The 26,666-nt window shown below is 41.3% G+C and overlaps 1 protein-coding gene across 2 annotated transcripts in view; it reads right to left on the bottom strand.

Annotated features, from left to right (window-relative positions):
• Positions 1 to 8,543: 8,543 nt before the first annotated feature.
• The window catches only part of LOC140465044 (probable 2-ketogluconate reductase), a 56,947-nt gene continuing 38,824 nt past the window's right edge, over positions 8,544 to 26,666 (bottom strand). For both annotated transcript variants that reach the window (XM_072560867.1, XM_072560869.1), the window contains exons 2-6: positions 23,390 to 23,768; positions 20,436 to 20,607; positions 12,253 to 12,431; positions 10,097 to 10,193; positions 8,544 to 9,987 (exon numbers count right to left, since the gene is read on the bottom strand). In XM_072560867.1, coding sequence (XP_072416968.1) covers positions 9,831 to 9,987; positions 10,097 to 10,193; positions 12,253 to 12,431; positions 20,436 to 20,607; positions 23,390 to 23,768 — 984 coding nt within the window. In that variant the 3' untranslated portion in view covers positions 8,544 to 9,830. The remainder of the gene's footprint in view (positions 9,988 to 10,096; positions 10,194 to 12,252; positions 12,432 to 20,435; positions 20,608 to 23,389; positions 23,769 to 26,666) is intronic.

The following is a 26,666-nucleotide window of genomic DNA, read 5'->3' on the forward strand; positions in this document are numbered from 1 at the left end:
ATGCCCCTCATAATTTTGTAAACCTCTATAAGGTCACCCCTCAGCCTCCGACACTCCAGGGAAAACAACCCCAGCCTGTTCAACCTCTACCTGTAGCTCAGATCCTCCAACCCTGGCAACATCCTTGTAAATCTTTTCTGAACCCTTTCAAGTTTCACAACATCTTTCCGATAGGAAGCATGCCAGAATTGCACGCAATATTCAAACAGTGGCCTAACTAATGTCCTATAAAGCTGCAACATGACCTCCCAACTCCTGTACTCAATACCCTGACCAATAAAGGAAAGCATACCAAATGCCTTCTTCACTATCCTATCTACTTGCGACTCCACTTTCAAGGAGCTATGAACCTGCACTCCAAGGTCTCTTTGTTCAGCAATACTCCCTAGGACCTTACCATTAAGTGTATAAATCCTGCTAAGATTTGTTTTCCCAAAATGCAGCACCTCGCATTTGTGTCAAACATTGTTCGTGCCACTGTTCACTCTAGCCAGGGTTGTCATGACTTTAATGTTGTGTTTCGGCTTTGCTCCAGACTGTGATCACAACTTAAACTGATCAATGAAGGAGTTTTTATTCAAGGCATCCAGTAGGGATCAGAATGGCTGAACTCAATATTGGTTCCAAAGACTTCAGAAAGCAGAAAAATGGAAGTGAGGCTTTGTTTTAATATTTCAAGGAGCATAGCAAATGTACAATTATTTTAAATGAACTATATTTTGTGAATAAAAGCAAATTACTGCGGATGCTGGCATCTGAAACCAAAAGAGATAATGCTGGAAAATCTCAGCAGGTCTGGCAGCATCAAAGGGTCAGTTAGACTCAAAACATCAGCTCTTTTCTCTCCTTACAGGTGCTGCCAGACCTGCTGAGCTTCTCCAGCATTTTCTCTTATATTTTGTGAATTTTGTTTACTGTTTGTTCTGTTGTTAAATCATTTATTTTCAGTTATCTGGGAGCATGCATCTTTTGGAGGGTAAATGTTCATTATTGAGGAGAGTCAGATGGTGGCTAATGTTCCCTCTAAGTTTTCTTTATTTTGGCAGGCTCGAAGCTCCTGTGAACACTGTGTTGAATTTTATGGAGTGAGAGGGGCAGCTATGGTACATATTGTTTTCCAAATCCAGAAGTAAAGTCAGTCCCAAATGGACATTTTATAGAGGCCAGCCCACAGCCAAAATGTACAACTTGGGGATATGAGGATAGATATTTCCAACCCTTAGCACAAGGATGTTCTAACTTCAAGAGCTGTCCAGTTCCAACAATGCCAGAATGTGGCAATGGAAAGGTTTGGAGCTAGAAGCAAACCCACAGAAGTTGTCAATTGGATCTAGCTAGGACCCTGGCATTTTTGGCAGGGAGTTAGCAAGGAGCCTAAGGAGGAGGGTGAGACATAGGATTTGGTGGTCAGATGAGAATTGGCAAACAGCAGTTACGTCGGAATGTGCTCCTGACACATACAGGGTGCACGTACCGTCTTTCATATATGTTTATGTAGGTATGTTGGACTATCATTTTAAGAGTCCAATCATGTGATGTTCTATGCCTATATGCATCATGTCACTGCACTCCAAAAATGTTTGGTGGGCAGAAGCCAAATTCAAAGGGCTGAGAAATGATAAATGATTCTTTCAATTTCTCTGAACCATTGATTATGATTGCAAATACTGTACATGTTTTCATTGCATTTTATTATTTATTGTGTGTTTATCTAAGTTTGTTGGACTATCCTTTTAAGCATCTGACATTGACATTTTGGAGGAAAGCATCTTAATATGAGCATTGCCTGCAGAGTGGACACATTGTAATATAAAGCTTCTGCTGTTGTGAAACACTTTGGCCTTCCATCCTTCTTGAAATGTTGACACTACTACCTCCCACATCCTTCCCACCTTTCAACCAGCTGAATAAAAAAAGTGCTTTTAAACTCGTACCTGTCTGCTGTAGCTACAGTATTATAGCATGGCAATGTAATATTGCGATCATTTGGCTTGTTAAGAATTTCAATTTCCATTAGTTACTTTTGAAAACATGATTGGTGGGTAAGTTGTCGGTTTCAGCACCCACCAGCCTATGGGGATTTGTCATGGATGGATGGGAAGGCAGTGGACTAGCCACCTGACACTTTAAATGAAAACATGTCCAGCAGAGAGCCATAAAATTCAGCCATATATATTTGACCGTAAACAGTTTTCATTTTAAAAGAAAAGCAAAATATTGAGAATGATGGAAATCTGAAATAAAAAAATGCTGGAGAAACTCCAGAACAAGAGAATGAGAGGAAGTCATTGGATTTGAAATGTTTACTCTTATTCTCGTTCCACAGATGCCTCCAAATTTGCCAAGCTTATTTGCATTTTCAGTTATTATTCCATTTTAAAGATCATGACTTATGCTGGAAATTTCTCCTGAAGAAATTGTGAGCTGTCTGTCTATTTCAGTTTTCTGACTGCATGGCTGCACATGTGTGTATCTGAGAGAAAACATAGTGATGGATTGTGATACTTTTTTAAGCTAGAATATGGTGGCCAGGCTATTACTTATCAGAAACCCTGGCTACAACTTAGATCTATTTAGATACTAGGCATATTATGGTACATTGTACTCCTCTACATTGGGGAGACAGGCCGCCTACTTGCGGAACGTTTCAGGGAACACCTCTGGGACACCCGCACCAACCAACCCTACTGCCCCGTGCCTGAATACTTTAGCTCCCCCTCCCATTCCACCAAGGACATGCAGGTCCTTGGCTGCCTCCATCGCCTGGAGGAAGAGTGCCTCATCTTCCGCCTAGGAACTCTCCAACCACACGGGATGAATGCAGATTTCTCCAGCTTTCTCATTTCCCCTCCCCCACCTTATCTCAGTCCCAACCTTCGGATTCAGCACCGCCCTCTTGACCTGCAATCTTCTTCCCGACCTCTCTGCCCCCACCCCCTCTCCAGCCTATCACCCTTACCTCCTTCCACCTATCGTATTCCCAGCACCCCTCCCCGAAATTCCCTCCCCCTACCTTTTATCTCAGCCCACTTGGCACACCAGCCTCATTCCTGAAGAAGGGCTTATGCCCGAAACATCGATTCTCCTCCCCTCGGATGCTGCCTGGCCTGCTGTGTTTTTCCAGCACTACATTTTTCAACTCTGGTACTCCAGCCTCTGCAGTCCTCACTTTCTCCTATATTATGGTACATTCTGAGTTGGGGACATGGAAATTATTTGCAAAAATAGTGTTTGATCCAGAACCTGAGCAAGACATGTAGTGGAACCCCAAATTAGTGGAATCACTCTACATATGCAGGTTTGCTTGTAGAATTCTAAAACCTACAGTGTGAAAGGTGTCAATTTTGCGTGCTGTGCCTCTGTTTGCTTTTTGTACTGACTTCCAAATTCCCTGTTTATGTGTATAACCTTGAAAAGAGTTGTGTTCACTGAGCTGGAAATTTGTGTTGCAGACGTTTCGTCCCCTATCTAGGTGACATCCTCAGTGCTTGGGAGCCTTCTGTGAAGCGCTTCTGTGATCTTTCCTCCGACATTTGTAATGGTTTGAATCTGCAGCTTCCGGTTGTCAGTTCCAGCTGTCCGCTGCAGTGGTCGGTGTATTGGTTCCAGGTCGATGTGCTTATTGATTGAATCTGTGGATGAGTGCCATGCCTCTAGGAATTCCCTGGCCGTTCTGTTTGGCTTGTCCTATAATAGTAGTGTTGTCCCAGTCGAATTCTGGCATGGCAGTCTCCATAGTGACGGCCGCTGCCCTGGGAAGTTAGGTCCAACAGAGAAAACAAAGGGAACTTCACTCTATTATTGAAGCTACAGGTGCATGGATGAATTCATTCAATGGCGAGGTGAGGCCTCCCTGTAAGTGTCACATTCCTTCAAAGTGTGAAGGTGGTGCCGTTGTGCCCCAACAGGGAGGAGGTCTGACAGCCAGACATCCAAGAATTGTTATCCTAGGATACTTCAGCAGTGAAGTGCCTCTCCACCTTCATCTGCCTGTGACCTAATAACCTCAGGGAGGGTAGGCCAAGAAGATTACACCTGTGCAGGCTTCCCACAGCAGGCCTCACTGCTCTAGCTCTTAAACCACTAGAATTCACCCACCAAAATCACCTGAGGCATTCTGTTAAAGTGGTCAGCAGGCTTCCTCAAGCTTAGCTGCAGCTGTCAAGGTAGCACCCAGATGTAGCAGTAAAAAAAGAAAGAATAAAGAACATTAACATTTTCTTTTGGATGCGCAGCTGTCTATGTTATGTGGAACCAAGTATTTCACAAACATAGCACTTTGCACTACATTAATGAAGTTTCTTTCTCACTGTTAAGGCTTCTAAATGTTTCTGTTATGTGCAAGATGGATTAGCCATGGGAAATGTTGGATTGCAGTGATAGGGTAGCGTATTGGGTCTGGAAGGGATGATGTTCAGAGGGGCAATGTGGACTCGATAGACTGAATGGCCTGCTTCCACACTGCTGGGATTCTGATTCTATGAGAGTCATGATTCTTTGCAACTGTCTCCCTGAAAAAAAACAGTGAAAGCGGAGTCTTTGAATATTTCTAAGCAGACATGGACAGATTCAAATTAAGTAAGTGGTGAAAGGTTAAAAGGCTGGAGGGAATGTGGACTTAATCATATAATCAGATCAACTGTGATCTTCTTAAATGTTGCAGCAGGCTCGAGGGGCTGAGTGGCCCTTCCTGTTCCTGATCCTGTGTTTTAATCTACATCGACCTACTGATCTAAGGGTCCAGCTGGATTTCCAAGCCATTATTATCCAGGATTCCTGTTTCTTCTGAACTTCGAGGTTATAACCTTTGTGGATTTTAATGAGAAGACATTGGAACTGTGGTATTGCACTTGTAAGGGTGGGGGGGGGGGGGGGGGGGGGTGGTGAATAACTTAGTTGGTTGGACAGCTGGTTTACAATTTACAATAATACTAACAGTATGGGTTCAGCTGCGCCAGCTGAGGTTATGATAAAGGATTGTCCTTCTCAACCTCTCCCCTTGCCTGAGGTGTGGTGACCCTCAGGTTATACCATTACCAGTCATCTCTCTCTCATTAGAGAGCAGCCCTATGGTCCAGTAGGACTGTGGAAACTTTATCTTTACCTGTAAGTTGCTCCCTGCAAATTGTTTCCACAGGCTTCTGAACAGTTTGGACTGCAAAGTATTTATCAAACGAATATCGTGGAACCTCGAGATGCCAAATACCCATGCTAGCATTTCACTTTCAGTATTGGAATTATTTTCCTGTGCCATTGTGATGGGTTTTGGATCTGAATGTGACACATTAGTTGTCCTGCAGCAGACCCATACCAAGATCTTTTTGAGAGGTGTCTATTTTCAGAATGGTAAGGTTAGAGAGTTTACCGAAGTACACGTTGTCTCTTGATGTAAGACACAGCATTCTTGAGTGAAACAATATGTAGAGATGACCAAAATAAGGTGTTTTTTTCTCCAGTTATGAAACCAGCTGAGCAATGTTCAAGCATAGTGCTGTACCCAAACCTAGCAAATTTGTGTAGATCTTTCACTGCTCAACAGAGAGATGTCAAGAGGAATCCACCGAATGTCTACCTGAGTTAATGAGAGTTCAACAAAATTATCCAAAAGTGTGTTTCTCATGAACCTCAATGCATTTTGCCAGGTGCAATTGGTCACCAATAGAGATTGTGGCACGGTGGCACAGTGGCACTGTGGTTAGCACTGCTGCCTCACAACACCAGAGACCCGGGTTCAATTCCCACCTCAGGCGACTGACTGTGTGGAGTTTGCACATTCTCCCTGTGTCTGCGTGGGTTTCCTCCGGGTGCTCCGGTTTCCTCCCACAGTCCAAAAACGTGCAGGTTAGGTGAATTGGCCATGCTAAATTGCCCGTAGTGTTAGGTGAAGGGGTAAATGTAGGGGAATGGGTTTGGGTGGGTTGCGCTTTGGCGGGTCGGTTTGGACTTGTTGTGCCGAAGGGCCTGTTTCCACACTGTAAGTAATCTAATCTAATTGCTTGCCACATTCATTTGGAAAGTTTTGCTTCACCAGATTAACATTGGGATCACTTTGGTCCTCATCATTTTCCAAAGGAATATGTCCAATATCGTATAATGTCTTCAAATAGTCATATGCCACATGGTAACATATTGATACTTGGGAAACAAGGGGACACGATCAGAGTCCTAAAGCAATTACCTGTGGAAGGGCTCACCCAAAATGTGTATTTTCAAAAGAATGTATTTTCTTCTTGCAACATAATCAACAATGATGGTAGACCTAAAGAAGACTAAAGTCCTTTCAGGATTTTGCTACTTCCAACTCAGTTCATGACTCCCGAGATCTTAGAAGATGGTAAACCAGTTGGTGATTGCTTTTGTCTCACTTTGCAACTACCATAGAACCCTGACACATTCTGCAAGAAAGTGCATGAAAGAGGCTGCATCAATTGAATGCTTTTCACAGGATCAATGACATGTCGTCTTGTAGATGTCCTAGCTTAATACAAGTTGTCCTTTCCAATCATTACAGCATCTGAGGCTTTAGTTGCAGTCTTAGGAGCAGTGCTTTTCCAGTAGAAACCAGTTGATTGTCATAAACTGGTCGATTATACATTATAAGCATTATCAGTCACGGTAAATTGTGCGGGGCCACTTCTGTGGTTCTGGCACCTAACATCATCCTCTGAAGTAAACTGTCTCTCTTGCTTAGAGTAAACAGGTGGCCTGCATTTGCATTCCTACTGGTTCCAATCACCACACTCCTTTTCTTCTCTCTCTCTCTCTCTCTCTCTCTCTCTCCTCTCTCTCTGTCCCCCTTTCCCCTTTCTTCTGTTGGGGCCTTTCTCTCCTTTAGCTTCTGCTTTTAATCATAATTCAAAGTTCCATTTCCTTTTCTCTTCCTTTTTGTTCTGATCTGGCTATTATTTCCTTTCTTTTTCCCTTTCCATTGCCTTTAATTCCAGCTGCTTCACTTGCAATCAAATATTAGCCATTTCCAAAGATTCTGATTGTATTCCTGACAATTGTAAATCCTGTGCAATTGCCACAAACATCTCCACTTTCCTCACAGGTCCAGACAACCCCACCTCCAGCTTTTTTGCCAATTCTGGAAGCTTTGCCTTGCTCACTTTCTGTAAAACTTTTGAACTGACTTCTTCCACCCTGAGGAAACCCTTAGTGACTGAAAGAGCCATTATTACACAAGGCACACCCTGTTTAAACCAACGAAATACAATGCTTGAAATGAAAAAACGTCAATACTTACTACTCACTGCCTTTGAGTCCCATAATCTTAAATCCAATCTAGAAATAGAGATTTTGATCCCAACAAGAGTCACTAATTTGTTATGGATCACAATATATTTTGAATTTATATATTAAGAAAGTAGACTAGACTGTACCCTTTTCTTACTTTAAAGGCATTGTGTTCTGGGTGCAATTTGATTGGTCAAATTACCAGTGTTGAAGCAAAATGCACTTGACTCATACATGATAGTTAAAATACATTAGAAGACAAATTGTAATAATTTAACTCTAACAGAAAACTTAACAGAACAATATATTACTTAATGAATAAACAGTAACTGTTCCAATATAGTAACATCCCATAAACACACCCCCAATAAAGGTAAATTCAGCAAAATAGATTGTCTTACAGGCAATTGTCTAGTCTAGGAGGAAAGAAAAAAAACAAGAAGACTCTGTGTGTGTGTCTGTGTGTGTGTGTGTGTGTGTGTGTGTGTGTGTGTGTGTGTGTCTGTGTGTGTGTCTGTGTGTGTGAGAGTAGCAGGGAGAAATGTATTGCAGCTTCCACCCAGCTTCAAGAACCTAACAACTGCCACTGAAGCATTAACACTAAAAACAGTGCTGGTTCTGTGGAAACCTGACCCCACTCATTTCGGCTGCCTCCATTGCTCCAGCTGAAAAAAATTACCCAAAGCCTCATAAGCCCTTTACTTTACTGGATTCAAATAGCCAGCTTGTTGTCTCTGTCTTGAAACCTCTCTTCAAAAAAACACAGGACAATATGTACTTCTTAAAGCCACAGTATCATCACATTATCACCCTGTTTACCTCCCACTCCACTAACTGTGCACCTGCACCCTTCGGTCTCTTTTTTTCAGCCACACTCTCCAGGACTGTATCATTAACTGTATAAGTTCTGCCCTGATTTGCCATACCAAAAGGCAACACCTCACATTTGTCTAAATTACACTCCATCTGCCATATCCCTTTATTGTGAATAGCCTCTCCCAATCAACTTGTGAAAGTTCTTGCCTAATACTATCAAAATTGGCCTTACTCCAATTTAGGACTTCAACTTTTACATCAGGTCTGTCTTTTCCATAACCATTTTAAAACTAACAATAGAATTACGTCTGTTTCTAATACAGTGAGTGATGATGCAGCTTATTTCAGAAATGGTTTGGAGATGTCGGTGTTGGACTAGGGTGTACAACGTTAAAAATCAGACATCACCAGGGTATAGTCTAACAGGTTTAATTGGAAGCACTAGGTTTCTGAGCACTGCTCCTTCGTCAGGTGGTTGTGACAACCCCCTGGTAAGGAGCAGCGCTCCGAAAGCTAGTGCTTCCAAATAAACCTATTGGACTATAGCCTGGTGTTGTGTGATTTTTAACTTATTTCAGAAATGTGAGTGACTGCTAAACACTGTGTTTGCTAGCCTGTCAACCTCTGATATCTGGCAAGCTGATAAAGGAATGAAAATGATTGCGAAAATAGAAAATTTTGAGATGTATTGGAGTACATCATCCATGGATAAAATGCTAATCTGGCTTGTACAACAGTTCTACTCCCTTGACTGACCAAGGGAATCTAATGTTATCCAGTTGGTGGGAAAGTGGAGTTGAGGCCACGATCAGATCCCCCACGATATAGTGGATGGTGAAGCAGCTTTTAAGGGGCCTACTCTTGCTCCTGCTTCATATATAGAATGTTGAAGTTTGGATCTAACAGTGTGAAATGTACCCATAACTTTGATGGTTTCCTTGAAGTTTAGTTCATTCATTTGCTTGGTTTTCAAACTTTGGCAGAAGGCTCGGCATCTGATTATCTTCAAATGCTTTACTAAATTAAGCCAAGGAGAGTTTGTTGACCCAGTTCTTCAATGGAATCTTGTTATGAATAGTTGGCTGACTTTCAAAACAACTATTTGATTCTGCTCTGGAAGGTTAGTTCACATAGTGGTCAAACAGAATATGAACTTTCTTATTTTGACAGATTTTGACTTGGTCTGAGATCATGGTTTTCAAGTGAAATTCAAGTAATGTTTATTTATTTTGTCAGATTTATCACCTTCCCAAGGATTTGCAATTGTTAGTATAGAGCTTGTGAGTTATTTTTACCATGGATATTGGATGACGGCTCGGGGTTACACAGAGACGAGGGATGTCTTGAGGGCATGGGGTAGTAAAAGAGTGAATGTCAAGGAGCTGTACACATCACCAGACTGGGCTGTTATTTCAATGAACAGAGGTGGGCCTCAGTATTGATCAGCCCCTGTTCCTGTGCTGGGTCTGATGAATATAGTGTTGGTGGGCAGAAGTAGAATCACAATGTTTTACTTGTTAAGTCAATTCATTATTCATCTTGTCATATCTGCACGAAGATTCTTGTGCTTGAGTGTGAGAGCTGGCCTGAATTTTATAAATTAATATGAAAGGAGGGAAAAGGAAAATTCCAGTATTATTTTGGCTGACAACAGGATATAAAACCTTATTTCTTCACTAAAATGTTGACATTCTTGTTTTGAATGAACTGATGTTGAGGTGGTCATTCCTACAGTGTATTAGTATCAAAGCATCACAAATCTCTACTGCTTATACCCATCATGACAGCAGCACTTCGTCAGGCATCGGAAATCCACGAACAGCAGCCACAGCATTTTCAATCATTTTCTCCAGCATTTCATGAGTGGTCTTTTCAGTAGCACCTCCAATGTGGGGAGTCAGAATGACATTTGGTAATTGTAGTATAGGATGATTCCTTTTAGGAAAAGCACGAGATGGTTGTGATGTTAAATGGGTGTCTGTGCCAAGATTATTGATTGTTATTTTTGAAATGATAATATGAATAAATGTACGTGACAACATACCTCGGAAGGGGCTCTGGTTCAGAGACATCTAGTGCTGCTGCACGAATAACCCCGTTCTGAAGCGCTTTCACTAAAGCATCCTGATCAATCACTCCACCTTGAGATATCAAGCAAACTATGTTAGCTTGGTCTCATAGTCTTCTGTATATGGAACAAAGATTTGTAATATGCAGGCAAAGTAAAAGTTATATCATTTTAGCAACATTTATTTTGGGGAAATTTATCCCAAAAATGTTTTATTGCAGTTGTGGAGGCCATATCATTCATTTTACTTGAAATTAATGTCAATTAGGGAAAAGTATTGCATCTAACATATAACTGTAATGTTAACTTTACAAAGACTTCATTAACTCAAAAATGATTGGTTGAGGTAACCACTATCTCCTGTTTTCTTGATTACTGTTCATTATGTTTCTCCATGGACAAGGCATTCTGGTTTAATAGCAGCACTGTTACAATGGTTAGAACAAGTCAGTAGTGGCTTGAAGACATAGGGACATGAATGACAAAACCAGACATGTTCACCTCATGTGCCTGGGCCTGAGTGGCTGCTGTGGGTAAATGTAGATGGGTTAGTTTTAGACTTGTGCAAGTGCAATTCCTTCTAGGTTGATGGGATAGACCACTGGTAAGTGGCTGTGGATATTTGAGGAGTCATGTTGAGGCTGGGAGAATATTGCAATAATGACGAGGAGGAAGAGTGCTTACTATTGCCTTCCATCTGGAAATTGTAAGTGCAGGCTAAGTGACTGGGCCTGTGAGGGAGGAAACTGCAGCATACACATCAGAGGGCTTTTAGAGGGAACCAACAAAGGTTACAAGCATGTGAAAGGTCAAGTGCAAAAGCCTGTATGATGTATACTCCCTGGTCATTCTCCAGAATTGACTGTCTCTGAAGGTGGCACCTCTCTGGCACAGCCACTGGTGGATAACTCTTTGACTGCTAAACTTCGTGCACAAAGGTATTTAGATTAGATTAGATTCCCTACAGTGTGGAAATCGGCCCTTCGGCCCAACCAGTCTACACCCACCCTCCGAAGAGTAACCCACCCAGACCCATGCCCCTCTGACTAATGCACCTAACACTAAGGGAAATTTAGCATTGTCAAGCCACCTAACCTGCACATATTTGGACAGTGGGAGGAAACCAGAGCACCCGGGGGAAACCCACTCAGACACGGGGAGAATGTGCAAATTCCACACAGACAGACGCCCGAGGCTGGAATCAAACCTGGGACCCTGGTGCAGTGCTAACCACTGAGCCACCATGCTGCCACCCTAAACAATTGGGATCTTCATCCAGAAGGGCCAAAGGTGTCAGCAGCATATAAAGCAATGTGCACACATTGTTCCCTCTGATTATAAGTGATGCTGTCAGCTCTGAGCACAAACCTCAATCCATGAAGCCCCTTCTTTGGTTATGAACTTCTGCTGGATGATATGACCAAGTATCATCACTTGCCTCTGCCACTACTTCAATGCATCTTCACCTGAAACTTATGCAGGATTTATTTTTCTCCAGACTCATTCTAAAACTCTTTCAATGGCTTCCAATTCTCCACTTAGCTTCAGGTCATCCTGAAGCAGATCCTGCTTACACATCACCACAACCAAGCTTTCTTATACTGATTTATAGTCCTTTTCTCAATATTTCATGCACTATAGATGAAAATTTCATACAGTTTATATACCAGCAGTACTGCTCTAATCTTGACCTTCGAGTTGACTTTGGGTAGTCCACTTTGTGAGGTGGTGAATGAGTTTAACTACCGCATGGAAAGCTCTGTTATATGTTCTTATATACAAGAAGTGTCTTGCCCAGTCCTGTTTGATCCTTACTATTTAGCTGACATAACTACATAAGTATTTAGGCTGCTCCCTGGAGATGCAATGCTGAAACCATCCATCAGTGGAATTCACAAGTGCTCCTGTGAAGAAGAGTATAAACTATGGAATCTTGGAAAACCCGTCCAAAAAAATTAGTTTTAATAATTTTCTGTGTTAGAAATGTGTCACTTTTATAAAAGATTTAATAGAATTACAAAATCAGAAACCTCTTAAATAAGGAACTTAGTCATAGCAAACAGATGGTGAAAACATTTTTGCAAACGACATCTATATTTGTAAAATAAGCAATCACATATATATTTTCTTACCACGGGAGATATTAATAAGAATAGCGTTGGGTTTCATTAGACTGAGCTCTCTTTCCCCAATCATTTTGGAAGTTTGAGGAGTCAAGCTTACTACAATCATCACAAAATCTGACTTCAGGAGGAGATCATCAATTTTTGCACAGTAACAAGCCCCAACCAGCCTCTCTTCTTCCTCAGTCCTAAAAATAGATGAAACAAGTGTTATGATAAAGATAGAGAATTTTTAGTACCTGGTATCCAGTTTAGTTTAGTATGCTGTTTTGGAAAATGTAGGGGATGATGGACTCTCAGGAGAGTGTAGCATGAAATGCCAAGTTTCTGGTATCGAGATTGGCTCTAATGTAATCAGGGGACATTGGGTTCCAAGCGATTGATTGTGATAGGGTACTCTGCAGTCAGAGGGACAGACAGACGTTTCTGCAGCCGACAGCAAGAAATCAGTATGGTGTGTTGTCTCTCTGGTGCCAAGTTCAAAGACATCTCTGAGAGGGTGCAGAATGATCTCAAAGGGGAGAGACACATTGGAACTAACAACATAGAAAGGGAAAATCATGAGATTCCGAAGGGAGATAAAAAAAGTTAGGCATGAATTTAAAAAGGAGGTCTTTGAGAGTAGTAATATCTGGATTACTCCCAGTGCTATGAGCTAGTGAGGATAGGAATAGGAGGATAGATCTGATGAATGTGTGATTGAGGAGCTGGTGCAGGGGAGAAGGGTTCACATTTTTGGATCATTGGAATCTCTTCTGGGGTAGAAGTTACCTGTACAAGAAGGACAGATTGCACCTGAATTAGAAGGGGACTAATATACTGGCAGGGAAATTTACTCAAGCTACTTGGGAATATTTTAAACTGGTAAGGTGGGTCAAGGGGTTGGGGGGGTTGGACCCAGGGAAATAGTGATGAAAGAGATCAATCTGAGACTGGTACAGTTGGGAAAATGAGTGAGTCAAACAGTCAGGACAGGCAGGGCCAAAGCAGAGAAGAAGGTAGGACTGATAAATTAAACTACATTTATTTCAATGCAAAAGCCTAGAAGGGAAGGCAGATGAACTCAGAGCATGGTTAGGAACATGGGACTGGGGTATCATGGCAATTATAGAGATGTGGCTCAGGGATGGACAGGACGAGCAGCTTAATGCTCCTGGAAACAGATGCTATAGGAAGGATAGAAAGTGGGAGGTGGGGCAAGAGAGGAGGGGAGTGGCGTTTTTGATAAGGGATAGCATTACTGCTGTACTTAGGGAGGATATTCCTGGGAATACACCCAGGGAAGTTATTTGAGTGGAACTGAGAAATAAGAAAGGGATGATCACCTTATTGGGATTGTATTGTAGATTGCATAATAGTCAGTGGGAAATTGAGAAATAAATTTGAAAGGAGATTTCAGTTACGTGTAAAAATAATAGGGTGGTTATGGTTGGGGATTTTAACTTTCCAAATGTAGATTGGGTTGCCGTGGCATTAAGGGTTTAGAAGTAGAGGAATTTATTAAATGTGTACAAGAAAATTTTCTGATTCAGTATGTGGAAGTACCTAGTGGAGAAGGTGCAAAACTAAGTGTGATTTGAAAGTGTGATGCCAACAGTGTGGGTTCAATTCCCATTACTGGTTTGAGGTTACCATGGTGGACTCTCCTTCTCAACCTCTTCCCTGGCCTGAGGTCTGGTGACCCTCAGGTTAAATCACCAATGAAGAGAGCGGCCACTATGGTCTGGTAAGAAAATGGCAACACAACAATGCCAAAAATGGCCTCAACAATATCTGTGCAGCTGCAACATGACCTCCCAACTCCTATACTCAATGCACTGACCAATAAAGGTAAGTGTACCAAATGCATTCTTCACTATCCTATCTATCTGTGGCTCTACTTTCAAGGAAATATAAACCTGCACTCCAAGGTCTCTTTGTTCAGCAACACTCCTCAGGACCTTGCCTTTAGGTGTATAAATCCTGCCCTGATTTGCCTTTCCAAAATGCAGCACCTCACATTTATCTAAATTAAACTCCATCTGCCACTCCTCAGCCCATCGACCCATCTTATCAAGGTCCTGTTGTACTCTGAGGTAACCTTCTTGGCTATCCACTATATCAACAATTTTGGTGTCATCTGCAAATTTACGAACTATACCTTCTATTTTCATATCCAAATCATTTACATAAATGACAAAAAGCACTGAACCCACCACCAAATCCTTGTGACATCTCCTGGTCATAGGTCTCCATTCTGAAAAGCAACCCTCCACCACCACCCTCTGTATTCTACCTTTTGAGCCAGTTCTGTATCCAATTGGCTAGTTCTCCCTAATTTCCAACCTTGCTAACCAGTCTACCATGAGAAACCTTTTTTGAACGCCTTACTGAAGTCAGTATAGGTCATGTCCATTGCTCTGTCTTCATCAATCCTCTTTGTTACTTCTTCAAAAAAATCAATTAAGTTCATGAGACACGATTTCCCATGGTCAAAGTCATGTTGATTATCCCTAATCAGTCCTTTCCTTTCCAAATACATGGAAATCCTGTCCCTCAGGATCGCATCCAAAAGCTTGCCGACCACTGATGTCAGAATCACTGGTCTGTAGTTCCCTGGCTTTCCCCGTCGTCCAGCATCTCACCTGTGGCTATTGATGATTCAAATATCTGAGCAAAGGGCCCAACAATCATCCCTCTCGCTTCCAAAATGTTAGGGTACACTTGATTTATCCATCTTCAATCATTCTAAGACAGTCAGCACATCATCTTCTGTAATAGGGAGATTTTTCAAAATGAAACCATTTATTTCCTCATGTTCTCTAGCTTCCATATCATTCTCCACAGGATTCACTGATGTAAAATACTCATGTAGTATATTACCCCCATCTCCTGCGGTTCCATATGTAGGCAGTCTTGCTGATCTTTAAGGGGTCCTGTTCTCTCCCTAGTTACCCTTTTGTCCTTCATTTATTTATAAAGTCCTTTGGATTCTCCTTAACCCTATTTGCTAAAGCCCCTTTTTGCCATCCTGATTTCCCTCTTTAAGTATACTTCTATGGCCTTTATATTCTTCGAGGGAATCATTCAATTTCTGCTGTCTGTATTTGCCGTATGCCTCCTTTATCTTGACGAATACGTCAATTTCTCTTGTCGTCCAGCATTCCCTGTACCGAATAAGCGTACCCTTCACCCTCACAAGAACATACTCTCTGTGAACTCTCATTAAATCATTTTTGATGGCTTCCAACTTTCCAGTGGTCCCTTTACCTGCAGATACCCACCCCCAATCTACATTTGAAAGATTTTGCTTAATTCTATCAAAATTGTTCTACCTCCAGTTTAGAACTTGAAATTTAGATCTGGTCCATCATTTTTCTATCACTATTTTGAAAGCAAGAGAATTATGATCACTAGCCCCAAAGTGCTCCCCCACTGACACCTCAGTCACCTGCACTGCCTTATTTCCCAAGAGTAGGTCAAGTTTTGCTCCTTTTCTTGTGGGTACATTCACATACTGAATCAGAAAATATTCTTGTACATGTGTAGCAAATTCCTGTCCGTCCAAGCCCTTAACACTATGGCAGTGTCAGTCTGTTTGGAATGTTCAAATTCCCTAACATTACCACCCTATAATTCTTACCGATAACTGAGATCTCTTTACAAATTTGCTTCTCAATTTCCTACTGACTACTGAGGAGTCTGTAGTACAATCCCAATAAGGTGATCATCTCTTCCTTATTTCTGAGTTCAGCCCAAATAAATTTCCTGGATGGACTCCCAGAATATCCTCCCGAAGTACAGCTGTTATGATATTCCTAATCAAAAGCACCACTCGCCTTCCTTTCATGCCCCCCTTTCTATCCTTCCTATCGCATCTATACCCTGGAACATTAAGCTGCCAGTCCTGTCCATCCCTGAGCCATGTTTTTGTAATTGCTATGATATCCCAGTCCTATGTTCCCAAACATGGCCTGAGTTCATCTGCCTTACCTATTGGGCTTCTTGCATTGAAATAAATGTATTTGAATTCATCAGTCCAACCTGTTCTCTGCTTTATTCCTGCCTGCCTTAACTGAGGTACTCCATTTTCCAGTTGCAGCAGTCTCAGACTGATCTCTTTTCTCATTATCTCCCTGGGTCCATCCTCCCGAGCATCCCTCGCGAATCTCCCCAACAGTGTATTAGTCCCCTTCCAATTCAGGTGCTATCGTCCTTCTTATACAGGTCACTTTTTTACCCAGAAGAGATTACCATGATCCAAAAATGTGCATCCTTCTCCCCCACACCAGCTCCTCAGCCACACATTCATCTGTTCTATCCTCATATTCCAACTCTCACTCGCTCATGGTAGAGAGTCAATCCAGATTTTACTACCTTTGAGGAACTACTTTTCAAATTCCTGCCTAATTTCCTATATTGTCTCCTCAGAACCAAGTCGTTTACTCTTCCTATGTCATTGATTCTGCATAATCCAAGATGGAAGACAGGAAAACATTGTGGATGTAAGAGCTGCTCCTTATTTGAAATGTATTAGGTGTTGGAGGTGATTTCCTTGAATTCCAGGAGCAGCAATTACTGTTGTATTTACTGTTATGTTGATTTGGAACTTAGGGGGGAACAACAGATCAAAACAACAGCACTTTAAAAAGGAGGAAGACAGAGAAAAGCATTGACCACATGGTTAAAGAAAGAAACCTATACTGCTGTCTGACACAGCAGTGAATCTGCACAGTTACTACCTTTGCTGTTAAGTTCAAGTATGTCTGGACATCAGAGTGTGTCCATGAAAAATTAACAAACAGCGAAATTCAGAGCTGAACCTGGAGGAACCTCTGTGGGAGAGCTCACTGCATAGGAACGGATAAGTGCTTAGTTTTTAAGTGTAGCCTTACTGTAAATCAACAACAGTGAGTACAGTGGGTTATTTCTTGATTATATTAATTCCGATCTGTCTCCTGATTAAATTTTAAAAATATAAGCTATAAGTATTAAGTTAGCCTGGAGCAGTATTTTTATTAGAGTGGTACTGGAAAAGCACAGCAGGTCATGCAGCATCTGAGGAGCAGCAAAATTGATGTTTCGGGCAGGAGCCCTTCATCATTCCTGATTTTCCTGCTCCTTGGATGCTGCCTGACCTGCTGTGCCTTTCCAGCACCACTCTAATCTTGATTCTAATCTCTAGCATCTGCAGCCCTCAGTTTCTCCCAAAGTTTTTATTTAAGAACAATAAGACGGTGCTATTTTTTGGGCTAGTAGATTGTGAAGGAGCAAAGATGGCCTTTAGTAGAGTGATGTGCTCTTCCTGTCAGGTGTGGGAGTTGAGGGAGAGTTGCCATGTTACTGATGATTACGTCCACGGGAAGAGTCTTTGGTTGCAAATCCTATCCGAGCGCATGTGTCAGTTGGAGCAGCAGTTAGAGGCAATAAGGAATTTTCAGGAGCTAAGGAGTGTGATCAATGACAGTTATAGGAAGGGAGAAAAGCCACAGTTAGAGCCGGGATGAAGAGTTAATTCCAGGAAGGTAGGAGGGGTAGATAGGTAATGCAGGAGTCTCCTGTGGCTATCCCCATCTCAAACTAGTGTGCTGTTTTGGAAAATGTAGTGGACTCTCAGGGGAATGTAGCATGAACAGCCAAGTTTCTGTATCTGGAATGGCTGTAATGTAACGAGGGGTATGTCAAGTCCCAAGCAATCGATTGTGATAGGGGACTCTCTAATCAGAGGCACAGATAGATGTTTCTGTGGCCAGCAGCAAAAAATCAGAATGGTGTGTTGCCTCCCTGGTACCAGGATCAAGGATGTCTCAGAGATGGTGCAGAATGTTCTCAAAGGGGAGAGGAACCAGCAGGAGGTCATTGCACACATTTGAACTAACAACATAGAAAGGGAAAGGGATGAGATTCTGAAGGGACAATTGAGAAAGTTAGGCTGTAATATAAAAGTTAGGTCCTCTAGGGTAGTATTATCTGGATTACTCCCGGTGTTACTGAATGTCTGGACCCCCTGGGGTGGGGAGGTACTTCTCTGTTTTGTGATTGGTCAATAAGCACTCACAATCAGTCTGGTTCTTTAAGACTTCATTCTTTCTTTCTTAATACGGCCAGGTACACAGCATCCGGAAACACAGAGGTTATACACTTCTGTGTTCCTCAGAGCAGCTGCACACATGGTTAAAATAAAGACATTTTTATACTTTTCTTAAAGAAAGATACAGGCCATGATCACCTAGTACGTTCAGACAATTACCAATCAATACATGATACTGCTTTATTTGATAGTTACTGTCAGGCAATGAGACAAGTCACTGACAATGTGTAAAGGAATAAAACCAAGCAGTCCTGCCAATTAATTCTGATTTTGTGATTCAGGGCTAATACAATTGATTATTAAAAATAATAAATAAAATAATCATGATCTGTAATTCAGAGGGGGAAACTGAACAAGTGACTCAGATATTTTTTAAATCATCATAGAAGTTGGGAAGTTATGTTGCAGTTGTACAGGACTTTGATGAGGCGCACTTGGAGTATTCTGTTCAGTTTTGGTCACCTTGTTATAGGAAGGATGTTATTAAACTGGAAAGAGTGCAGAAGAAATTTGCAAGGATGTTGCCAGAACACAAGAGACTGAGTTATAGCGAGAGGTTGGACAAGCTAGGACATTTTTCTTCAGAGCTTAGGAGACTGAGAGAGGATCTGATAGAAGTGTGTAAGACCATGAAAGTGTGGATAGGGTGAAAGTATTCTGTCTTTTTACCAGGGTTGGGGAATTGAGGACGAGAGGACATCAGTTTAAGGTAAAAGGGGAAAGAATAAATGGGAACCTGAAGGACAACAGAGGGTGGTACACAAATGGAATGAGCTGCAGGTGGAAGTGGTTGACGCAAGTACATTAATGACATTTAAAAGACATTTGGACAAATACATGGATAGGAAAGGTTCAAAAGAATATGGGCCAAGTGCAGGGAAATGGGATTAGCGTGGATAGACATTTTGCTTGGCATAGACCAGTTTGGGCTGAAGGGCCTTTCTCCATACTATAGGATTCTATGACTCCATAAAAAAGCAATTTAAGGAAACTTGCCATGGTGAACAATTAGATCTGAGGCAGAGGACAACATTCTACTGCATCTCTGAAATGCAGTACTCTCTCAGTTCTACATTGATATAGCAGCCTACATTTTGCTGGAGTGGGACCTGAATCCAAAATGTGGTGACTTAGACGTATGTGTGCTACATTTGGCACATAAACGTTAAGAAGATTAAACTCAGTTTCTTCAAACCCCACCACAAACTCTGCATCTTTGCTGCTATTTCTAATTCTATTTTGGCTGCTGTCTCAATAACCTGGGTAGACCTGTGGACTCCCTGAGGAGTTTGGGGACATAATCGGGCTGCACCTTTTGAATTTTTAGTCAGCCTCTATGTATTCTTGAGGGGGTGGAGGTGGAACTTCCACCAGGATTTGAATTATCACTATGAATATGGCAGCAAGGCAGTTGTAATACGGAATATCAATTTTTTGTGATTTTAATTTCTCATTCAACCTTAAACTGGCTATCCAAGAAGCAGGTGAAATACTGTGTTTGGGGACTAATGTGCTAGTATGTCAATGTGGACCTCATGATTTAGAGGAGTCGGTGTGGACTGGGGTGGACAAAGTCAAAACTCACACAACACCAGATTATAGTCCAACAAGTTTATTTGGAAGCACTAGCTTTCAAGGCACTGCCTCTTTATCAGGTGTTGTGGAACATGATCATATAACACAGAAATTATAGCAAAAAGGTTACAGTGTCATGGCGTTGTAATGATATATTAAACAACTTCAGTTAAAAATCACACCATAAGACCATAAGAAATAGAAGTGGAAGTAAGGCCATTCAGCCCATCGAGTCCACTCCACCATTCAATCATAGCTGATGGGCATCTATCCACACTCTCCATGTAACTGTCTGAGCTGAGATTACACCTATTATTAAATAAGCTGACGTCACCTTGAGAATGTAATTCTGGGATTTACATACTAAAGAACCTAAACCACCATATCCCAATCTAAAAGATGAAAGATTTAATCTAAATTTGTTTAAGAAGTATAACCTGCTGTGGTGTGATTTTTTTAATAATGTGCACCTCAATATACTATTAACAGATAATATCTATGCACTGTTACAAAATGATCTTTATTTGGAACCTCCAATAAATCCTACCTCCTGTTTCTGTTGTAATACAGAATTTTCATCTCAAATCCTTTGGCTCTTTGAGCAACTTTGTATCCGATCCGTCCCATTCCAATGATCCCAAGAGTGGCTCCAGTCACTTCGACTCCGTACCAACTCAAAGGGTACATTTTAGTGTCTGGACAAGTTGTAATCTTCTGACCTAAAATTTTAAAATCAAACTAGTCAAGAGCAGACTAATAAATGTGTTTCAGAAATAAAAATATAAAACTGCTGGAAATATTCAGCGGGTCAGGCAGCATCTGTGGAGAGAGAAACAGAGTTACCATTTCAGGGTGATGACATTCACAAAGAATGTTTTTCAGAAGCTGGAAGAAGGTGAAAATTGAAGGCCAATATTGTCCAATATCCTCGTTGTCTGGCAATAAATAGGTCAACAATCTGTTGCAGTACTGCTTGCAGATTAGCAGATTATCTTGAGATGTCACTACAGTGCTATTTGGGTTATTTAACTTTTATACCTGCAACTATTAAACTTAGAAGCCTTGTGCACATCTTCAGCACTGTAGCACCAACAAAATAGTTGGTTTCATATGAAAACCAGGGAAGAAGTGTGCACAAATCTGATATTACCAATTGAGGCTCATGTGCTAAATTGAAAATCAATTTTCAGTCATTTTGGTGGGGGGCTTATGTAAAGACTTTCCTTTTATAACCCATACATCATAAATGCCCACTGTTTATGTAAAATACCACATCCACAAGAGAAACAATTCATATTGTGAAATGTAGTATCCCCATATGGTAAGACGTGGAGTCCCTGAGTGAACTGCATGGTTAAACTGAGATCAATTCTGTTGAATTCAGTTTTCAGATATTATTTTTATGAAGACTAGAACACTCAGAAGTTAATAATTTTAATCAGATAAAGCAACCAAATCTTTTCATAGTTTATATATTTTTACAAGGTACATTCCTTTTCCTGTCCATAAGACATAGGAGCAGAAATTAGGCCATTCAGCCCATCACGTTTGCTCTGCTACTCAATCATAACTGATAAGTTTCTCAACCCCATTCTGCTTTCTCCCCATAACACTTGACCCCCTTGACAATCAAGAACCTATCTATCTCTGTCTAAAATATACTTAATCATCTGACCTCCACAGCCTTCTGTGGCAGTGAATTCCATAGATTCACACTCTCTGGCTAAAGGGGTTTCTCCTTATCTCCGTTATAAAAGGCTGTGCCCTCGGGTCCTAATCTCTCCTAGCAGTAGAAACATCTTCCCAACATCCACTCTGTCCAGCCATTCAGTATTTTAGAAGTTTCAGTTCGATACCCCCTCATCCTTCCAAACTCCATTGCGTATTGAGCCAGAGTCCTCAAAAATTCCTCATACGTTAAGCTTTTCATTCCTGGGACCATTCTCCTGAACCTCCTCTGAACATGCTCCAGAGCCAGTACATCTTCCTGAGATATGGAGTCCAAAACTACACACAATACTCCAAATGCAGCCTGACCAGAGCCTTATTGAGCCTCAGAAGTACATCCCTGTCTTTCGAGTCAGGTCCTCTCAAAAGAAGTGCCATCATTGCATTTGCCTTCCTATCTACTGACTCAACCTGCAAGTTTACTTGAAAGAATCCTAGACTAGAACTCCCAATTCTCTTTGCACTTCAGATTTCTGAATTTTCTCCCCATTTAGAAAATAGTCCATGCCTCTATTCTTCCTACCAACGCGCATGACCTTACACTTTCCCAGGTTTTACTTCATATGCCACTTCTTTGTCCACTCCCTTAACTTGTCCAAATCTTCTGCAGCCTCCCCATCTCCTTAATGCTGCCTGTCCCTACTTTTGTATTGTCTGCAAACTGAACCAGAATGCCCTCAGTTCCTTCATCTAGATCATTAATGCATGAAATGAAAGTTGTAGTGCCAACACTGAGCCTTGTGGAACACTATTTGTCACCGGCTGCCATCCTGAGAAAGATGTTTTTATCCTCATTCTCTGCTTCCTGCCAGACAGCCAGGTTTCTATTTCTGGTAGCACCTTGCCTCTAACACCATGAGCCCTTATCTTACTCAGCCTGCTGTGCGGCACCTTGTCAAAGGCCTTCTTGGAGTCCAAATAGATATATCCATTGGTTCTTCTTGGTCTAACATGCTAGTTACTTCCTCAAAGTATTCAAACAGATTTGTCAGGCATGACTTCCCCTTGATGAAACCATGCTGACTTTGCCCTATTTTACCATGCTTTCCCAAGTTTTCAGAAATCTCATCCTTCACAGTGGACTCCATGACCAAGGCTAGGCTAATCGGTCTGTAATTTTCTGTCTTTTACCTTAAACTTAAGTTTGTGCCCTCTCGTTTTGATCCTTCTAGCTTTTTCCTTTGCCTATAAATTGGATACACAAGGGATGAGTGAAATTAAGTAATTCCTACAGGGTGAAAATGTGAAAAAAAGCCAAAGAAGCACCTCTTCATCTAACTTCATCAATTCACCAAACTTCCAGCATCCCATTCAAGTTGCACTGAGGTGCTATGTGTAATAATTCTGAAACTGAACTCCAGTTACAGAAAGAAAGTTCAAACTAGCTTCCTTCATTTACTAACCTAGCTATCCTAAAGTGATAATTTGCATACCTCTGCTTAGGCCCTGGTTCATAAATTTATGCATTAGCTTTTAGCTAACTGTTAGATATAAGCAAGTTTAAATTTTAAGAAAGAGATAAAAATACCCTCAACTCACCAACTCCAGCACACTGAGCTAGTTGTACTAACAGCCAGTAAATGCAGTTCGTCTATCTGACAGCATGTTTCTGTTGTGCATAATTTTATGATTTGAACCTCTGCTTTCTCTGATTATTATATGTTAATTTGAATGTTTATTACCACATGCTCTACTCCTTCCTTGGTTTTAAAGTTCAAAGTTATAGATTCCAAGTCATCATCTGTCTGTTTGCCAAAATAGTTTACATTTTACCTTCCAATATATTCCTGGCAGATGCCAACATTAACGCCATGCCCATTTCAGCAGTAGCATTGTCCACCACATGAGGAGTGTTGGCCACCTTCACCCCAAAACTGTTGATCATAGGTAAGTCGAGATGGTCCACACCGACTCCATAATTTATAATGGCCTTCAAATGAGGTAGAGATTTTAGAAGCTTTTCATCTATTTTGGGATAGTGTTTCCAACCAAAAATAAACTGGATTTTCTCAGCAAGTTCTTTTTCATTTTTCAGGAATTCTTCATAGTAGATGATGTTGAAATGTTTCTTGATGAGTTCTGCAAACCTTTCTGGAATACCTTCAGTTTCATGAAGCGCATAAGCTAAAACGTGAGGCTGATTGTTCATTGTCTGTGGAAGAGCAGAAATGAAAAGGCATTATTCTGTAAATTAGTTGCTACATTTTCTTCTCATAATCCTTCACTTCTGATGCATCATGTAGGCAAACACCACCGAGAGAGTTAAAATGGATTGAGCCACCAACATGTGGAAACCTCCTGGTCACACACACACAGGTTTGGAGACAAGTCAAAGGGCAGAATTGGAAATTTGCAACTCTGGTTGGCACAATTCCACCCTCAAACACTCTTGCCAGAGGCAGCACTATTGTCACAGAGGTCTTCCATTTTAAAAAATATTAGATAGATTCTGAGAGCGCCTGCATCTTGAGCCAAAGTCACACTCTCTCATCTACCTCAACAACTCCACCTCAGCTGGTGGTACTTCTATTTTCCACTGCTGCAAGCCTCCCTAAAGGCTTTCCTGTCTTGGGAGCCCACCCATCGTCCTTCACTATATAGTGAATTTGAAGGTAGCCTATTCATTTGCTGCCTCCTGGAAGATTGCAACTGTCAGGTACCTCTGACCTGGACTGGGTTTGGGGCCCAGAAATAGATTTGATTCATGATACTTTCAAAAAAGCAGGTGATCCCATCCAACGTGTGATTTGGTGACCAATTTGCTGAATTCATGACACATGGAGTGAGTCAACTAAGGGAAAATCCTTCTCTGTGATGGAAAAATTATTTCCCACAATACACTGCTGAAAAAGCATCTGTATTTAACTAACTAATCCTGCAGAGTAAATTAGTTTTACGACCATTTTAATTTCACTGCTTTGTTCATTCAGTTTATTTCTACTTCTATTTAGTGTACTTACATTTTTCGCTCTCTTAAACTCTATACACGGCAAAGGAGTAAAGAAGTAACTTTTGAACAGAACCACAGGTTGGAAATTCGAAGAAAAATGAAAAACAATTAAAAAAAAATCTCCATGATTTTTCTCCAGGATTGTTTCAATTCTTTTAGGAGATTCATTTTTAGTTCCAGGACAATGCTGGAGGATTGATGTTCTGCACAAATTTGGATTATTAAAGTGAAAATCTAGAAAAATGAAAAGAAATATTATCGAAAAATAAGTGCAAACCCCTCTGAGTCATGCTTGTTGGAGATGCATAATAGGATAACATGGTATTCCATTGTATTATTGTAAGATCGTCTTGGTGTCTGTCAGCTAGCAAGATTAATTGGTTGACCAGCCATTATGTGGAAAGGTCAAAGAGAGTGGCTCATTCTGGTAATTGGAAGAGAACAGGACAGACAATACGTCTTCAGATTTGCAGTTGGGTGCACAGGTTTCGGAGTTATAGGTTTGAGGGAGGGTTTGTTTGATAACCAAAGAAACCTACTCGAGGAAACACGGACAACAGTCCTGATCCCCTGACTCGCCAGGGTGCATTTTTCTGCTCAATCAGGCTGCTACTATCTCTTTTTTGCTATTGGATTTATCAAGAATTAGGAAAGCGCACTTGCAGCCATGAAATCAGGCTTTCCGTCTCATTGAGGGAGCATAATGTAGTTATTATAGTGGAGTATTCCATTTTACAGGTTTGCTACACTGCACATTGATGCAAAATAGTGTGTATGCTGAGGGTTGGGTTACACCATTGTTTACTTTTACCTTCTTTTTCCTCCTCCCATACTTTCTTCCCTGTCATGATAAGGATTAGAATTTCCAATTCCACTTCCATGTAATCTTTTAAGTGGCCATGGTAAAAAGTTGAAGGTCGAGTGAAGAAGGCGTTTGGTATGCTTTCCTTTATTGGTCAAAGTATTGAGTACAGGAGTTGGGAGGTCGTGTTACAGCTGTACAGGACATTGGTTAGGCCACTGTTGAAATGTTGTGTGCAGTTCTGGTCTCCTTCCTATTGGAAAGATGTTGTGAAACTTGAAAGGGTTCAGAAAAGATTTATAAGGATGTTGCCAAGGTTGGACGATTTGAGCTATGGGGAGAGGCTAAACAGGCTGGGGCTGGTTTCCCTGGAGCGTCGGAGATTGAGGAGTGACCATATAGAGGTTTACAGAATTATGAGGGGCATGGATAGGGTAAACAGGCAAAGTCTTTTCCCTGGGGTTGGGGAGTCCAGAACTAGAGGACATAGGTTTAGGGTGAGAGGCGAAAGATATAAAAGCGACCTAAGGTTTTCATACAGAGGGTGGTATGTGTATGGAATGAGCTGCCAGAGGAAGTGGTGGAGGCTGGTACAATTGCAACATTTAAGAGGCATTTGGATGGGTATGTGAATAGGAAGGGATTAGAGGGACATGGGCTGGGTGCTGGCAGGTGGGACTAGATTGGTTTGGGATATCTGGTCGGCATGGACGGGTTGGACCGAAGAGTCTGTTTCCATGCTGTACATCTCTATGACTGTGACTCTATCTATAAATAGCACACCTGATCCATGGTGCAAGTCACTTCCTGTTACTGCAACAGTTTGATTTGTTGTTTTGTAGCTTTGTTGGTTGTTCTTTGCTGTTAATGGATTTACAATCTATCTGGCAACAGCAATAATGAAACCATCAAATCTCAAATAAAGTCAGTAATGTGTGAAATTAAGAAGCCACATTGTGAGCTGACAGTGATCTAGGTTTTAATTGCATCCCAACTATATTCGCCACAGGGAGAGGACATATTCTGGTGTGAAGGAGAGACTGCTGAATTGTTGCACCTAATTTCTGCATTGCTGCAATCAGCTGCCAAGTTTATGGTCTTTGAAAGGGGAAATAAATGGTGGAAAATCAAAGCATTTATTTGCTTCCATGGTTTCTGTCAAGATCGTCTATTTAAGTGGCACTCAGAGGGATGTTTAGGGAGCGTGAAGTAAAGATTGTGCTTAAATTTGTAGTTGCAAGCAATGAAGCTGAACTGGATCTCTATGGATGGTTCCTCTCTCTGGTACACTATCCATC

The sequence above is a fragment of the Chiloscyllium punctatum genome, chromosome 41 (assembly GCF_047496795.1).
Source record: "Chiloscyllium punctatum isolate Juve2018m chromosome 41, sChiPun1.3, whole genome shotgun sequence".
Taxonomy (NCBI): Eukaryota; Metazoa; Chordata; class Chondrichthyes; order Orectolobiformes; family Hemiscylliidae; genus Chiloscyllium; species Chiloscyllium punctatum.